The sequence below is a fragment of the Cygnus olor genome, chromosome 2 (genome assembly GCF_009769625.2).
Source record: "Cygnus olor isolate bCygOlo1 chromosome 2, bCygOlo1.pri.v2, whole genome shotgun sequence".
NCBI classification, from domain to species: Eukaryota; Metazoa; Chordata; class Aves; order Anseriformes; family Anatidae; genus Cygnus; species Cygnus olor.
This window is the reverse complement of record NC_049170.1, coordinates 51670847-51689054: the sequence shown is the minus strand read 5'-3', so window position 1 is coordinate 51689054 and position 18208 is coordinate 51670847. Positions and strand designations below refer to the sequence as shown.

General features: G+C 41.6%; 1 protein-coding gene across 2 annotated transcripts in view; it reads left to right on the top strand.

Annotated features, from left to right (window-relative positions):
- Window positions 1–1143: 1143 nt before the first annotated feature.
- CDKAL1 (CDK5 regulatory subunit associated protein 1 like 1) overlaps window positions 1144–18208 on the top strand; it is a 434256-nt gene continuing 417191 nt past the window's right edge. Inside the window, exons 1-4 of one of the 2 annotated variants that reach the window (XM_040546176.1) lie at window positions 1144–1206; window positions 3083–3120; window positions 5682–5848; window positions 8091–8203. In XM_040546176.1, the coding sequence (XP_040402110.1) occupies window positions 5682–5848; window positions 8091–8203 (280 nt within the window). In that variant the 5' untranslated portion in view covers window positions 1144–1206; window positions 3083–3120. Of the gene's footprint in view, window positions 1207–3082; window positions 3121–3351; window positions 3453–5681; window positions 5849–8090; window positions 8204–18208 lie in introns of those variants that run through there. The other variant, XM_040546177.1, reaches the window with a different exon arrangement.

The following is an 18208-nucleotide window of genomic DNA, read 5'->3' as shown; positions in this document are numbered from 1 at the left end:
ACCAAGGACTACTTACACCGTACTGTGAAGGAGGATGTCTAAAATAGATTAACACATCTACTGATTTTAAGATAATTATCTTCTGGGCTAAAAACGCTGCAAAAATGATGAGTTACACATCACTTTGTGTCTCACGGACGGTCTCTCTGAAAATTACATACGTGTTTAAACAAAGATCAATCATGAAGGCAAGTGTATGTTAAACTGTAACCATGACTTTATCATAAGACCAGGTGATATTAAGAGTGCTTTAGTCCTGCCTATAATGATTTGTTCTTAAACATTGACTCTAGTTAAGTGCTTCTTTCTTTCTGTCCCAGTTTTCCTTTTCAAATGTCTTCCATTACTTTGTTGTTATTGTTATCTTTGTTGTTGTTGTTATTGTTTGCTTGCCTGTGACTGTTGCCAGGAAAGAGTGACATGAACTAAACACCATTTTAAAGAAAAAAGGAGGGGGGGGGGGGAGTGATATTCATAGCAAGAAGTTGCCAAATGTTATCTACTAGCAGACCAATGGGCCTATTATGGAATACTCTTGGGGCTTTCATTCCCTTCACCTCCAGTTTGAGGGAGACTATAGGCTGCTGTCTGCAGTGAAATAATAATTCCAGGGGCTTGTTGTAAAGAGAGCAGCTTAATGTTTCACACGATTACAAGGATGGCGGGCTTTATAATCCAAAGCAGGCCACCCCAAAAAATAAAGGTGCCATATAAATAAACTTTTTAGGCTAACTGTGCACATTAAAAACAGAGGAATGGTATTGTAATACTTTGATCTGCAAAGAAACTTAATCTCAAACTTAATCTGGCTGCTTGGAGTCCTACATTTAGTGGTAAGTGTGGACACACGCTGATGTGTATATTCTAAAATACTGACGGGAAAGGTTGCTCCTAGAGCTAGACTGGGGAAAAACAGCGTGAGGAACCTCAGCCATCCAGAGTCAAGTACGTTAACCAACGTCTTCCGAACTGATTTAAATGGAAAAGTCCAAGTAGTGTTGGACGTTGAGGCACAGTGGAAATAAAGTACGTGCCCAAATAGCGTTAGGCTTTGAGGGGTGATGGAAACCCGGGGCCTTTACGGCGGCCGCGCCCCGCCGCACTCTTTTGCCCGCCGCCGGCCGCCGTCGCGGCCCCGCCCAGCCCCGCGCGCGGCGGGGCGGTGTGGGCGGGGCGGCCGGGCCGTGATGGCGGAGCCTGGCTGAGGTGAGCGGCGCGCGGCGGGCGGTTGGCGGCCGTTGGCGGGCGCCGGGAGCCCCTGGGGAGGGGGAGGTCGGCGTGGTTCCTGGCACGGGCCGGGGTGCCGCTGGTCTCCGTGGCCGCCTGGCACGCTGCCGGCTCGGTTCAGGCCACCATCAATCAGCACCCCCAGATCCGTTTCCTCTGCACAACTTTCCAGCCGCTCTGCCCCCAAGCCTGTAGCACTGCATGGGGTTGTTGTGGCCAAAGTGCAGGACCCGGCGCTCAGCCATGTTGAACCTCATCCCGTTGGCCTCTGCCCGTCGACCCAACCTGTCCAGGTCCCTCTGCAGGGCCTTCCTACCCTCTGGCACATCGACGCTTCCCCCCATCTTGGTGTCGTCTGCAAACTTACTGAGTGTGCACTCAATTCCCTTATCCAAATCATCAATAAAGATATTAAAAGAGGATGGGCCCCAACACCTATCCCTGGGGAACACCGCTGGTGACAGGTCACCAGCTGGATTTCACTCCGTTCAGCACCACTCTTTGGGCCCATGATTGCATTCAGGATGACCTGTTCCATCACCTTTCCTGGCACCGAGGTCAGGCTGACAGGCCTGAAGTTCCCCAGGTCCTCCTTACCACCCTTCTTGTAGATGGGTGTCACATTAGCAAGTCTCCAGTCATCCGGCACCTCTCCAGATGACCATGACCGCTGGTCGATGGTGGAAGGTGGCCCAGCAATCACATCCACCAACTCCCTCAGCACCCTCAGGTGGATCCCATCTGGCCCCATGGACTTGTGACAGTCCAGGTGGAGCAGCAGGTCTCTATAACTGTTTCCACCTGAACTGTGGGGGCGGTTCTTCTGCTCCTTGTCCCAGACTTCCAGGTCTGGAGGCTGAGTACCCCAAGGATAATTGGACTGGCTAGTAAAGACAGATGTAAAGGAGGCATTAAGAACCTCAGCCTTTTCCTTAGCTTCAGTAGTCATCGTCCCCCCTGTGTCCAGTAAAGAATGGAGATTCTTCTTGGCCCTCCTCTTGCCGTTAATATATTTATAAAAACGTTTTTTGTTATCCTTGACCATAGCGGCCAGGTTGAGCTCATGCTGGGCTTTGGCCTTCCTGATTTTTTCTCTGCATATGCTAGCAGCTTCCTTGTACTCTCCCCAAATTGCCTGTCCCTTATTTTGCAGGACATAAACTTTCTTTTTCTCCCAAATACACAGCAAAAGTTCCCTGTTCAGCCATGCCAGTCTTCTTCCCCGCTGGCTCATCTTACAGCACGCGGGGGCAGCCTGCTCCTGCTCCTTGAAGACTTCCTACTCATGGAGCGTCCAGCCTTCCTGGACCCCTCTGCCCTTCAGGACTGACTCCCCAGGGACCCTCCCTACCAGTGTCTCAAACAATTCCAAGTCTGCCCTCTGGAAGTCCATAATAATAAAAAGTTGTGAATGCCTTTAGCTAAACTTTACTGTTAATCAAATTCTTGAAAGAAATTAAGCTTATGAAAGTGCGTTCTCCTTGTCAGTCTGTCCCTTTCCCTTCTTTTGATCCAAATTCTAAACTCCTGTTTGAAGATTTAAAAAATCTGGAGGAGGAGAAGTCTGAAAGGATACATCAGACTCTCACAAAAATATGATTCTGTAAAATAAGGACAAGAAGATTACAGTCTGGGGGAAGAATGGGGAAAATTTGGCAACTGTTGCAGCTTGTCAGCCAGTCAGCAGGTGTACCTCATATTATCCTCTGGAGGCTTTAAGATTGTCGAAGTAGAAAGCAGATTTCTGCAATAGGAGGACGAGTACTTAATGGGCGGTAACTTCCACTTGTGGTTTTCTGTCTGATAGTTCTGGTAGTTAATGCCATATCTTTTTTTTTTTTTTTTCCTTCTCCAGGTTTATTGTCCAAAGGAATTTCAATCTTGCTTAAAAAGGTATGAATTTTAGTTTGGCTGTGTTCTTGCTTTTCTGGGCCATGGAAATAAATTAAGCTTATTTGTTTTGCAAGCTGTTGTGTTATATCAAAAATGTTTCTAGAAGAGACTGGGGGACCCCAAACCAAAACACTTTTTTTCCTTCCCTGTGTTGAGTTGATTACATATTCCTATGTTCTGTTAGCTGTATAAAGCAGTGTAAGGGATGTCACTTTTTTTTCCTCTGCAGTGTGAGCAATGTGGAGCTTCGTGAGTTAGAGCAGGTGTAGGCACACGAAAGGAGTTTGCATGGAGGAAGCATTTATATGTTGGGATGAGCCAGCACCTGAACAGTTAAGCCATGCTGTTTGTTATGTACTGTATAAACTTGCCTCATTTTGTCTTTTGGTTTGCATTTCCATATAAATTTCCATATAAAGCCCTGCTGGTAACTGAAAATCTACCCTCACTTGTTGCTTGCACCAGAACAGATTTGTAGTGAAGACGTAGGAGTGGTTCTTTCTAGTCCTGTTATTTTCTGAGAAACCAAAAAACTACCTGCCATCCCTTTCTCAGTTCGTGTAAGATCATTTAAAAAGCATTTAACTGACATCTTTATCTGGTGTCTGTGTTTCTGTATAGCTGTTTAAAGTATGCTTAGTTTGGTGGATAAAATCTTATTTTCCGTATACGTGCACGCTTTGCAGGACAAGGTAGTGATATGACCTCTAGTAAGGTCAAATCCTATTTGTGTTCAATTTAGTATTTGACATTGAAGCAGAAAACTTCAGCTTTCTTATTTTAAAAACAATGTTCTTTACAAATGTTACTGTCATTAAATGTTTACTCAGAGATGTAGTTAGCGTGCATCTAGATGAGAAGACAGAGGACTAAATTTGGAAGCCAGTTCATCTCTGAAGTTAGGTTTTGTGTAAACTCAGGCTTCTGCATTACTTGCCCCACCTCCATTAGCTTTTGTTGTTTAAACTTCTGTCGTGGAAAGTCTATGTAGATCAAAACAATAACTCACTTATTGAGCTAGATGTCTGTAGCTTAATGGTAATGCTGACTCAGTAATATTAAGCCAGTAAATGTCTGCACTGTTGCGGTGCTTCTGAGTGGGAATTCCGATAAACTCTTAGAGTAGATACTTATTCCAAGAGTCTTTATTGCAAGACTTCTCACAACTTTTCTATCCTTTACGTTTCTTTTTTAAAGATCCTGGCATTTTTCTTCTCAAAGAATGCTGAATAATTAGATGCCTTAATGTCAGGTGCATCCTCTTTGTGATGTCGTTATGCTCCTGCTTAAGTTACACAGAAGTGTAATGGTTCAAGTTGTGTGAAGTTTTCCTTAGAAATATATTTTGCAAGACTGACAAAAACACTCGTATTGGAAAAATGTACAGGTGTTTTACTTATTGTGTTCTTAAATTATTCATGAGAAAAATCTGAAAGAATATTGCAGACCAGTAGCCTGAATTTTCTGATCCCCAAATCTGTTTTAAAGAAATTAGAGCTTTGTTTGTTTCATTCTTCACTCTCTGTTAGGACAGTGTTGTATTTTTTCTGTGAACTTTGTGAAGTGTCTTTGTGCATTTTCTGTAGTAAACTGTTTTTTCTTGAGACACATGCCAAACCAGGTTTGCAGTGGTAAATGAGACTTAATTCTGGTTAAGGATTAAGTGAGGTATGTAACTAAGGCAGTAACTTTTTTTATAGGCTACTTTAGCAAAGCACCTTTTCTGATCTGGATCTTGAGATTTACTAGGAGATATGTATATATACATATTATATATGTGTGCATACATTATACCTTTACTGATGAGAAGCATGCAAAAATTCAAAAGTGTTTATTTTCTTATGGAAAATAGAACTTAATATGCTAAAAGATCACTAAAATTGTACTAGTCAGATCATAATATTTTATATTAGCTGGGTGTGCTTGTTTAACATCTTGTACCTGAGGACAGGAGTCTTGATTTTGCTGTCATGCTGAATGAATTAATTCAGATGAAAAGCCTGGGGGGTCAGGAATTCTAGGAATTTTTCAGTTGTTTTGTATTCTAATAGACTATGAAGACAAGTTGAACTACTGTGCACATATTTTCAGCACATACATAAAAGGTCCACAACAGGCTCCTGTGCAGGCATTTGAATGCTGTCTCCACAATTCTTCTCATGTTGTATGAGCAGAATTATATCTATCACATAACGTGAACTCATTATTTCATTATGATGCTTGACATGATTAAGAACACTCGTATCTTGGATATGTGATATCAAAGGAGCTGCAGGGTTTTTGAAATAGAAGGTAAGGTACAGGTTATTCAAAAAACAAACAAACAAAAACCCCATATCTTCTGTGTCTCTCTCCCTGCCTGTCAGAGGGATCTCAGGAGAAGACAGGATCAGGAAATACCTTGGGGTAATTGTCTGTGTGCTGAAGGTCCCTCATGTATGCTATATTGCAGGTGTATGTATATCTGACTTCTCATTGTGAGGACATATGCAGTAGGTGTTAGAACCTGACTTTGTACTCAAGTGCTTGCTAATACCATTCTTCTCTAATGCTTCTCAAAGATGCCTGCTGCCTGTGATTCAGTGCTTGAAGATATTGAAGATATTGTGTCAGCACAAGATCTGAAACCCCATGATCGGCAGTTTGTAAGAAAGAATGTTTTTCCAAAAGTTCGAAAACGCAGCTCACAACAAAGTACTCAGATAGATGATGATCCCCCAAGTGACAGGTAAATTCTTCCTGGGGTAACAGGGAAAACCCTTTCTTTCTTTCTTCTTCATATCTCATGTGCACTGTCAAATTCTAAAAATAAGGTGGAAGTTCCCATTATCTTATAATATAAAATCTGAATACAGTATAAAAATGAATAGTGTTTATAAAATGTAATGATAATGAATAATAATCCCCTAAGCACGTTTCTCCTAGACAACTCTTTGTAGAGATCACTTATGATTGAGATATCGATTAATGAAGTAATGGGGCTAGAAAAAACAGTTCCTGTTGCTTAAGCATTTCTGAAAAATTGCTTCTTTTTAATTACTTCAGTAGAAGCTGAGCTCTTCAGAATGCAGTCCTGGAGTAGTCTTTTGACATCTGGACTAGGAAATATAAACAAAATTGTGAGGGTGATGAGAAACTGATGCTTAATAGGTCAGAATGAGATTAAGTTTATTAGCTACTAACTGCAACGGAGATGTACCCAAACGTATTGGCCATTGCTGAGAGAAGATAGTTGTTCTTTACAGCTGATGCATTTGTAATCCTTGAATTTGCAATTTTTCAAGGGGAAGGGCATATTAAAAGTGGGTCTGTGTTAAATTAAAACAAAAACCAAAACAACACCAAACCAGAGAAATCTTTGAATGCTTTTTCTGTCCTTCTGCCTTTTAGGTGGCTTTTGTGGAACATGGAATTCCTGTTTGGAATTATGTAATATGGGATTACAGTTTGCTTGGAAGCCTGTGTTAGTTGCAAACAATCTAACCATGTGCTGTGTGTGTGAAATTTCCCATGATTCTTATTTGCATTGGGTAAAAGTGTTATCCAGAATAGTTGAAAACTTACATAGGACATGCAATGAAGGAGCCTGCTTGAGAACTCACTTGTATAAGAAGACGTACATTTAAAACAGTGAGATGTTCAAGTCCGTGTTGCAAATTGTGTTTTATCTTTGTCTTTCTTTATCTGATCCATTGTGGAAATTGTAAAATGCAAATGGAGGTAATGAAGGCAACCTGTCACGCAAACTGTTACAACACAAGAAAACCTTTCCTGCATGTTACTCTCTTAAAAAATAAAAAAAAAATCAAAACCCGAAAACAAATCAAAATTACTGTGGTCATTGAATTGGCACCAAGAACTGTTGCTTGGAATGGCTCTAGAGCTGGCTTAAAGAGTCCTAACCCGTTTTTTTTCTGTTCTGAAGAAGACAGCCATAAATTATTAAAGAGCTTTCACTATTATTTCAGTGAGACAGGCAAGAATATAACTCTAACGTGTCTACAAATTCCACCACTGTTTTAAGATTGTTAGATAATTTTGTATGTCTTTTTTTTTGAGATGTCTTTACTTTTTTGTTTCTAACTTTCTGCTTAAAAAAATGCTTGTCCCAGGATTTAACTCATTTTTCCCTTTAGAAGTCTAGGTGTTTCTTTGGGAAGCTGGGGGGAGGTGCGTGGAAATTGTGGAAGGACTGAAGACTCCTGGTATCAAAACAATATTGAAACTTTATTGCATTCAGAACTTAAGTGTGTTCAGCAAAAATGCTTGTCTTGCTTAAAAAGAGCTTTGCGCCCTGAGATATACTATTTATTCAAGCTCAAATGTAAAGAAGCACTGAAAATGTTATCTGGTACTCTTGTGAGCTGGTCCTGGCCCACAACTAAATACCCACCCAGATGCTTCCTCATTCTTCCCCAGTGTGCTGTGGGAGAGAATCAGAAGAGCAAAAGCTAGCAAACTTGGGGTTTGAGATGAAGCTCGTTTAATAATTGAAGGAAGGGTGTGGAATCGCCACCTCCTGCAGCAGACCAGTGCCCAGCCAGTCTCAGAACGGGGGCTATTTTGGAAAGATCAAATTCCCAGTTTTTATTGTTGATAGTGATGTCACATGGTATGGAATAACCCCAGCCTGCTTGCAGGGAATGCGCAGTGTGAAAAGAAGGCTTTGACTTTGTGCAAGCGCTGTTCAGCAGTAGCTAAAACATGGGTGTGTTATCATCACCGTTCTAGTCGCCAGTCCAAAGCACAGCACCATATGGGTGGCCATGAAGAAAGCTAACTCCATCCCAGCCAGACACGATACTCTGCTACACGAAAGTTGCGTGATCACGATGTCCTTATGCAGTTGTTCTGGAGCTGATATTGCTTACTATGTTTTTGGAGAATTACAGTTGAGTCTGTTCAGTGGGCTTAAAGGGGAAGCTCATTTGTCTTTTAACTTGCCTTTTTGATTCATTTCTACTTAACAGCATTATTCCCGGTGTTCAGAAAATCTGGATACGTACATGGGGATGTTCTCACAATAATTCAGATGGTGAATATATGGCTGGACAGCTAGCTGCATATGGATACAAAATTACAGGTAAGAATGTCAGAAAAGTTGCATAATTCAGGATTTGTGGGTGAATTTGGGAAGTGTCAAGCTGTTGTCAAATGTCTTTAGATATTTAGCATTATTTGTGTTTGCTGCTGGAGGAGAGTTGAACCATTCTATGTGAATGATCTTTGTTTCTGTACGAACAGTCGGTATAATGGAGGTAGAATGTTACAGGATTGAATCCTGTAGAGTTGGAAGAGCTGTTGAGTTATTTCTCCTTTTCCTTTGAATATTTTGAAATGAGACAAGAGGAAGCATTTTCATGCCAACCTAGAATTGAAAAACAAAGCAAAACAAAAAAACAACCAAACTTGTGGTTGCACTGGCCACGTTTCATCTCCTTAATACAAAAAGTGTCGAATGAAAAGCTGTGTGAAGCTGAAAACAGACATTCGTGTTTTAATGGCGAATTATTACCTGAGTACCTTTGTATAGGTTATAACTAGTTAAAATTGAAATATAAATGTAAATCTTATTAATTCAATTTTTTTTTTGTCTTGCATTTAAACTTGCTGCCTGCTTTTACTGAAAAAACTGCAAAGTTGTCTTTCCTGACATTTTGCCAGAAGTGTTTTATTTCTGGTTTTACAAAATGCCTATTTCTTCTGATCAACTCATGGCATCCTTGAACGGTTACATCTTTTTCTTTTTTTGTGGTTGGTCTTTCTGTATTTGTCGAAGTAGAAACTGGAACCTGAATTATTCAAATGGTGAACTATTTTAGGGAAACAGTGTGATTCTTTAATTAGTAGTGCAGCTCTGAAGTAGGTGTGCTCTTCTCACAGACAAGTGGAGTGCTGGTCCAGAAATCCTTATTTGTGGCAGCTATTTTTGTAAATTACAAATGAGGTATCAGTTTGAACTTGTGACTTGCTTAATCTTAGCTTCTCTTTACCTTAATTTTTCTAGTGCATCGTGTTCCAGAAACTACTTCTGTTTTCTTAGGCTTTTTAATATTTGGCTAGCTGTCTTGTGCTATTGGAATTTTACTGGAAACAATATAAGAAAAGTGAAGGAAGAAAATTTGTAAAAAAAAAAAAAAAAAAAAAGTTTCTCTTTTTAAAAAATGAACTGTTTATAACTTTGAAATAGAAATAACTTTACATTTGGAATCTGAAGTTGAGAACTAAAAATTTAATAGGAACTGCAGTAGCTGGGCCAGGAATACCTTCCGTAATCTTGTTAATTGCATATGAGTTTCTGGTCATTATTGAACATCTTAATTTAGTTTGTGTGTGCATAAATGTTTTAAAAAATCCTGCTGAAGTGGTAGGCAAAAATTATTCAGTGTAGTTCTTTTGTAAAATTAGGTAACTTCTTTTTAAATGTATATTTAAGGAGCTCTGGAAATCACGTTTTTGTTCAACAGAATGAAAATATTGGTTACAAATTCTGGTGAAAGTAAATTTTTACAACTATATCTGTTGAATGTTCTCCTTCATAGACTGGTAATGAAGCTGGAGCCGAGTGCAAGTATTGCGAGTATGGTAGCTCTATGTGAGAATGAGGTGGTGAAGAGGGCACCTGCCTTTCTGCTCAATGTAGTGATGCTTCTAGCAACAAGTGCGTATGAAGGGGTTTGCTCTGCGTCTGCTTGGGTTGCAGATCACTTATCAGGGTTTCACATCAGGACTGATCTGATTTGATGTCTTAAACAGGCATGGAAGACAGGATGCAGCGTACCTTCAGCAGGCTCTCAGACTGTCAAACTGGAGGAAGTGCTTGATAGGCTCAAAGCTCGTGCTGCTGTTCAGATGGACCTTGATAGGCTGGAGGAAGAAAAGGCTAAAAGGAGGCATATGAGATTCAGCAGAGGCAAATACAAAATCCTAGGGTCGGAGTAACCCTAGCTGGTGGTAAAGGTGGGGGTGGGCGGAGTGACTGGAAAGCAGCTTTGTGGAGGAAGAGTTTGGCATTGAGGTAGACAAGAAGGTGAACATAAGTCATCAGTGTGCCCTTGCAGCAAAAAAGGACTAACTGCATCCTGACCTGTTAGCAAGAGTGTAGCCAGCAGGTCCAGAAAAGTTATTGCTCAGCTCCATTTGGTGCTTGAGACAGCATTTGGAGTGCTGTGTGCAGTACTCCAGTTTGGGCCCAGTTTTGGGCTCCCCAGGATAGCGCTGTGTATCCAGTGAAGGGTCACCAAGATGTTTAGGGAGCTGGAGCACGCAGTGTATGAGGAGACACACTTTGAGGGATTGGATTTCTTCAGCCTTAAGATGTGATGGCTAATAGAAGGTCCTAGTTGTATACAATGATATGTAGGAGGCATTAGATGATCTTTAAGGTCCCTTCTAACCCAAAACATTCTATGACTCTGTAAATAAAAAGTGTCTTCATTAGCCTGTTTCCTGAATGTTCCTGAGCTTTTGAGTCAACACTTCAGGAGCTGAAGAGATACTGGATTAATGTTCTGGTTCTAGGAAATAAAATGTGATCTTTATTTGCAGTTCTTGTTTTTTTGTTTGTAAGGAAAGGGAAATGGTCAAACACTGTTCCTGGTGTCTTCTTTCATTCTTGCAATTATATAGTATTAGGAAGAAGAAAAGCAACAGCAGACAGACTTCTGTTACTAACTAGAAGTTAGTAACTATAACTATATATATATTATATTAACTATATAATATATAATGCTGTTATATTAACTATATAATATATAATGCTGTTATTATATTAACTATATAATATATAATGCTATTTGCTTTAGAAATTGACTTAGTCAAAACTGAGCATTGATTTAATGATGTCTTCTGATTTTAGAAGTATATTTTTGACTTGTGAAAATCTTCCAATACTATTTCTCATCCCTGTTTATTGTGTGGATTTCACCCTGTTCTTGATTTAAACTCTGTTCAGGAGATGCCAAAGTTGTTTTTCTTGTCTTCCATCTGTTTTGAAAATGTTCTTGTTTGTACAAGCACTCATTGCTTTTGGTAGTGGCTATATCCAAAGGTGAAAAATGAGGGCTGTGCTGCAGTTTGGATTGCAATTTGCAATCTTTGTTTGTAGCAAAGACAACCTCTGTTAGGGGGGAGAGAGTGGTGTGAGTCGGCAATATATAGGCATTGCAATAACGGCAGCACTGATGGAAAATCAGGAACTGTATTAGCTTTGCAAAAGGCAAAGGGAAGCCAGAAGAAGAGCTGAACCTATTTTTTGTCTGTTTTTACAGTGTGAAGGTGGGCAGTGTTCTGAACAAATCTTGCATACCATCTTGTGAGAACACAAAGCTCCTCTGTGTTGGTCTGAGCAAAAAGAAGTGTGAGGACCAGCTGGTATTGGCAAAGGGCTGTGCCATGGTATTTGCTTGTGTTCTGTTCTGGAAATATTATAGCTTGTGGTGGCTTTACTGGTTCTAAAACTGGTTTTGGTTTCTTGGTAGCATGACTCACTGTATAGTTTAGATATGCCTGTGTACCTACTAGTGCTCCCTTTGAGGTAGTCCCTGGAGGAAGAAACTCATGGTACAGACAAGTAATGCCTATTGTGGGATAAGGGATCAGGGTGAGCTGGGAGCTCTCCCTTACTTGGAGCCAGATGATTGTTAGGGAAGGTAATTCAGTAGTATGTGTGCCACGCAGCAGTACTTTCTCTCTGAAAACTGCTGTTGAGCATATGTAGTCAGACATAGAAGCAGTTGATTTCTGAAGCAGAAGGTTGTATTAGCATTTAGTTGGCATCTGTAGGTTTCTCTCTTTGTGGGATGAATGGTTTTTAGCCTGACATTCTTGTATGCATTTTGATGGATCAAGCAGTTAGGCATGCTTGTTACTTTGTGATAATTGCTTTTGGTTCAAGGCAGCCTAGGTCCAAAGCATTCCGTTCTCAGTCATTGTAAAATATGCTGGGGAGAGATGGAGGGAGAAATTAAGAATGCATTACAAATACCAGAAGAATGCGCAGTAACTTCTCTTGTGAAGAGGAAGCAAAAAGTGTTGTTAATAAACATTCAGCAAAACTGAACCAGTAACTGGTTATCCACACTACATTGTTTTTTAGAAATCCATGCTAGCATGGAACTCGTTTTCCGTCCTGTAGAGTGGGATTTCAGAAGGAAAAAGCAGGTGGAGTTTTGTTGCTAATTCAGTGGGGTTGGATTTCATTTAGCACATAGGAACTAGACTATTACAGACTCTCAGCTTTATTTGTGCACTTTCAGACTAGTCTTTAAGGTATCCTTTTCGTTATCTTGAACAATTTGTGAGTTTATTGGATGGAAGGATGCTCTTTCAGAACTGGGCACTGAGGCATTGCTCGTATTAATTGTGTTGCATAAACCATACTTTCTTGGACTTTGGTCATCCACGTATAGACACAGCAAAGCATGCTGCACCATCCATTTTATTCATCCAAGTGGAAAATAAAGAAAATGACTACGACTGTTCAGGTATTGACTCTCAATTCATGAAGCACAGTTCATAACTTGATGCCTTGTTTTATTTTTAAGTGTTGTTTTAAAAGTACTTTCCTATTGCACATTTTAATCATTTTAGATTTTGATTTATTTCATAGATATACAATAGATGTATAATCTCCTCTTGAATAGCTTACTGTATTCTTTACATTTGTTAACTTAAAATAAGCTCTCTGTGGCCTGCGAGGTGATTGAAGTATTTTGACTAAGATTTCTACTGGCTTCTGGTATATGATTTCAGTTGCTCAGAATCAGCAGTTGGTCTTTCCATTTTTCTCTCTTCACCCTGTTATTAACACTTCTCTGCTCCCTTACAAGTGTAATTGCTGTAGTTTGTTTTACATTACTGGGTAGATTTGGTGTGGTATGAGCCATCCTTGTTATGAGATTTTTTTTTTGTAGAAGCTAGGAGACAAATCCTTATTAGCTGCTCATTAAGTGCTCAGTCTGTAGCTTTATTAACCATAGAATTCAAGTTTAGTCTTTGCTTTTAGATTTGCACTTCTCAAGTAGTTGTGACTGTAGTGCCAATTCAGGGAAAAAAAAGTCTCTTTGCAACCTTTTTTGCGTGGGTGGAGGGAATACACAAAATAACCCAAACTACCTTTCTGGAGATGACAGGCACTTCAGTTTTCTCAGACAACACTGCATTTATTAAACTGTCATTCTCAGAAGCAGCTGAGCAATGTGGAAAAGTGAACCGAGGTGTAAATCCTTTGTTGTTCTATACTCAAGCTGAAGAATTCTACCATATAGACGTAGGGTCACAAATCCTGCTTGGTTTTTGCATTACTTGATAACCTTATACACCTGCTTAACTCCCCATGTAACCTATTTCTTTTTCAGATTCAAACTGACTGGTATAATCTGGAAGTAAAAGCTTTTGGTTGGTGATAATGAAAGAGGCAGTAAAGTTGCTTTGGTACTTGTTGAAGTGAGGTAACATGGACAGTGAGATTGAGAGCATCCTCAGCAAGTTTGCTGATGACACCAAGCTGTGTGGTGCAATCGACATGCTGGAGGGAAGGGATGCCATCCAGAGGGGACCTTGAGAGATGGGCCCATGCGAACCTCATGAAGTTCAGCAATGCCAAGCCCAAGGTCCTGCACCTGGGCCGGGGCAATCACTAGCACAAGTACAGCCTGGGAGGAGGATGAATTGAGGGCAGCCTAGGAGGAGAAGGACCTCAGGGTGGTGGTGGATGAGAAGCTCAACATGTGATAGCAGTGTGCACTTGCAGCCAGAAAGCCAATTGTATCCTGGGCTGCATCAACAGAGGAGTGTGGCCAGCAGGTTGAGGGAGGTGATCCTCTCTCTCTACTCTGCTCTTGTGAGATCCCATCTAGAATGCTGTGTTCATCCCTGGGATCCCCAGCACAAGAAGTACATGTACTCATTAGAACAAGTCCAGAGGAGAGCCCTAAGGATGGTCAGAGGGCTGGAGCACCTCTCCTAGGAAGACAGGCTGAGGGAGTCGGGGTTGTTCAGCCTGGAGAAAACAAGGCTCCGATGAGACCTTCCAGTACCTAAAGGGGGCCTACAGGAAAGCTGGAGAGGGACTCTTTGTCAGGGAGTGTAGGGATAGGACAAGGGGAAATTGTTCTAAGTGAGAAAAGAGTAGATTTAGATTAGATGTTTGGAAAAAAATCTTCACTCAGAGGGTGGTGAGGCACTGGCACAGGTTTCCCAGAGAAGCTGTGGATGTCCCATCCCTGGAGGTGCTCAAGGCCAGGCTGGATGGGGCTTTGGGCAGCCTGGTCTGGTGGGAGGTGTCCCTGCCTGTGGCAGGGGGTTTGGAACTGGATGATCTTTAAGGTCGCTTCCAACCCCTGTGATTCTGGCAATATGTTCTCCTGCTTTCAGAAGGTCTAAGCTGGTGATGGTCACAAGTTTGCTTTGGGCTGTGGGTCTTGGGCTTGAAAATCCTGCTCTGTCATGCACAGGTAGCATGTGAACACTTGGGATGTGGATGTGTTTCTTTGTTTTGTTCAGTCCAATTTTTCAGTGCTGTTGAAATAATTGATAGAGTTGGAAATACCAAGCACCATCTTCCATGGAGAAATAAGAACTCCTGTAATCTGCTTAAAATGTGAAACTTTTGTGCTGCGTTGGTTAAGAGGATGAGGAAAGATGAAATGAAACAGAAAAATAAAAGGTGACAGTCATGGGCTGGAACAGACAAGACTACAAGAATGTAGATGCCCAATTTCCTTGGGAAGAATACGTGTATTTTCTGGTGCAGTGGAAAGTGCCTTATGAGGCAGTGAGTGGGATAATGGGTCTGGAGTTGTTAGGGTGCTTTCTTGCAGTGCAGAGTTAATACAACATCGTTCAGTCGTTCTTATCTGCAGCAGTCTGTGTTCCCCAAGACTCTGTAAACTAATCTCTAATTGTGGTTTTGGCAGCTGTGTATTCTGGTCCTGTGCTCTCAGTAAAACTGCTTAGCCTGTGTGTGGCCAGAGTTCTGTTAGCGATCACTTCTGACTTGTAGCAAAATGCAATATGTATGACCTCTTTGTGGTGAGTTTTTCCTACCTCAGCTTCCTCAGTATCAACTCCTTATTCCCATTAGGCAAGTTTCTGTTACGTTGGGTATCTAGCTTTGAGGCTGTTGTTTCTGTTACAGGATACAACTCTGATTCTCAAACTGGGAAATGTACCTCTGTTCAAGGGGAGCATTTCATCTTGTAGTGGCTTCATGCATCACTGCCATTATGACTTCCTATATCACTTGATCTGACAACTGTGTGCTGTTTTCCTTATCCCACTTAAAACTGAAATGATTCACCTGTTTTTACAGTCTGTCTCAATTTTTTTCTTTCACAGTGCTGGCAACTGAAAGTGCCAGCAGGCCTAAATAAATCCTATGTGTACAATGTGTTCAGTAACACTTGTATAGAACTTACATAGGTAAATTTAAGAACACATACATGTTTAGGGTTAATTCTAATGGCAAAGAAATTGGCTGCACGCTGTAGTGGTTGTGCAGTAGGGTTTAGTTCTGGCAGTGCTAAACTTCTTGTAGTACAGAAGACCAAGTTTGAAAAGGATTGAACCATGGAAGGTAAATTGGAACTTCTGGTAACTTGCATCCTCTTCGCTGAAATGTGTCCCTGTAGCAGTTGGAATCAGTAAACGAAGCACAAATAGCAGTGATGAAGTGAGTTCAATGTAGTCATGTAAATGATGTAGACGTCTGTAGAGCATTCTACTCAGATGGTTTCAAGTGTCTCACAGTTCTTTGTGCTATGGGTAGTTATTTATAGAAGACTTACAAAAGCTAGCAGGAGAGCAAACCAGACTTTTTTAATAAATTGGAGAGATTTTTGACAGTGTACTCTCAGAGGTATGAGCAAGATCATATTTTAATCATAGCGTTTGTAGGGGCACCTGTAAAATATTTGTTATTCTAGGTGACTTGGGAATAGTGGCCAGCTAATGGTTATTGTAGGTTCTTACTATATAATTTGGCTACTGTTCCCTTTGCTAGTAAAGATGAAGCTTAGCTGTGAGCTCATTATTTTTGAGAAACTGCTTAGGACAAAGTTCTATAAATTTGCTATGGTCAGTCATTGCTGTACAACTTCTGCATTAAGATGGTTTTAACATATTTTGGAATGCTTTCCTGACAATTGTAGTGCTACCATCTGTGCACATGTGAGTTGCTGTTGTTTTTTTGTTCCTCAATGGAGGCAAGGTAAGCCTAGTGAGTTGATTTCTGGCTTGTTGCTGATAACAATTTCAAATGTAGCTGAACTGATTTTGAACAGTGCTGTATCTCCAAGTACAGAACATTAACCTATATTGTTCTTTCTGTCAGTCCCGAGGGTGTATTAACAGAACAGACTGCCCTGTGCTCGTAGAATCACCTAGGTTGATAAGGACCTTCAAGATCACCAAGTCCAACCATCAGCCTGACCTACTGACTGCCATCACCAAACTATGTACGTCCCTTAGTGCCACATCCACATTCCTCTTCGGTTCCACTGGGGATGGGGACTGTACCGTGTCCCTGGGCAGCCCATTCCAGTATTGACCACCCTTCCTGCGAATGTGCAATCTAACCCTCCACCCCAGGCGCAACTCGAGACTGACTGTTTCCTCCCGTCCTATTGCTTGTAACCTGAGAAAGGAGACCAGCATGCTCCTTGCTGCAGCCTCCTTTCAGGCAGTGGTAGAGAACGATGAGGTCTCCCCTCGGCCTCCTCTTCTCCAGACTAAACAGCTCCAGTTCCCTCAGACTCCTCAATAATCTTGTCTTCTAGCCCCTTCACCAGCTTCAGTGCTGTTCTCTGAACATGCTTGGGCAATTCAATATCCTTCTTGTAGTGAGGAGCCCAAAACTGATGGAGACTTGCGGGTTGGAAGATGGGCTGGAGACAAGTGGAAATTGTGTAAACAGATTTGAGAATCGAATTTTCTTTCCCCCCCATCCCCCCTCACTGATAGGAGCAAATAAAGTCCTTCTTTCTCTTTATTTTTTTCTATCTAATGGAACTTTATATTTCCCTATTGGCTGTTCATTGCAAAGTAGGGTAACATTTGTGTAAGCCTGGATGGGTGTTTCTAAAGTTCCCAGGTGTACCAAATGAGTCCAGTGACCAAGGAAACAAGTAAACCCACATATAGATGTTTCTTCTCTCAAAGTCCCGTCCTTGGGGCGCATCTGTTGCTGTCTTAGTTCATCTGTGCTATTCGCATATACATTTTTCTATGATACAGCATGTCTCCACAGGTCTGATTGGCATAAGTTGCACCTCTGAGTGAAGAAAGCATACCTGAAAACACTATCACTCAAAGTAACAATAGGGAGGTACTTGTGAACTGTCCCAATGCAATCAGGAAGGGTTCTGGAAATGTGAATGACTGATTGCCCAGCTGAAGTGCCTCTACGCCAATGCACGCAGCATGGGAAACAAGCAAGAGTTGGAAACCATTGCACAATTCGACAAATATGACCTCATTGCTATCATGGAAATGTGGTGGAATAGATCACATAACTGGAACACTGGAATAGAGGGCTACAAATGCTTCAGAAGAGATGGGCAGGGAAGGAAGGGAGTGCGTGTTTCCCTCTATGTTATGGAAGGGTTTGGCTGTGAAGAGGTGCCTCTGAGAAACAGCCATGGACAGGTTGAGAGCTTGTGGGTGAGAGTTCAAGACTGCACCAATAAAAGACAGCTTGTGGTTGGGGTGTACTACAGGCCGCCCGATCAAGGGGAGCCTGTGGATGAGGCATTCTTGCTAAACTGGCCAGCAGGGGAGGGAGGTGACTGTGCCCCTCTGCTCTGCCCTTGTGAGGCCCCACCTGGAGTGCTGCATCCAGGTCTGGGGCCCCCAGCACAAGAAGGATGTGGGGCTGTTAGAGTGGGTCCTGAGGAGGGCCCTGAAGGTGCTCAGAGGGCTGGAGCACCCCTCCTGTGAAGAAAGGCTGAGAGAGCTGGGGATGTTCTGCCTGGAGAAGAGAAGGCTCCAGGGTGACCTCATTGCGGCCTTTCAGTGCTTGAAGGAGACTTTTAAAAAAGGATGGTGAGCGACTCTTTGCTCAGTCAGATAATGACAGGACAAGGGGGAA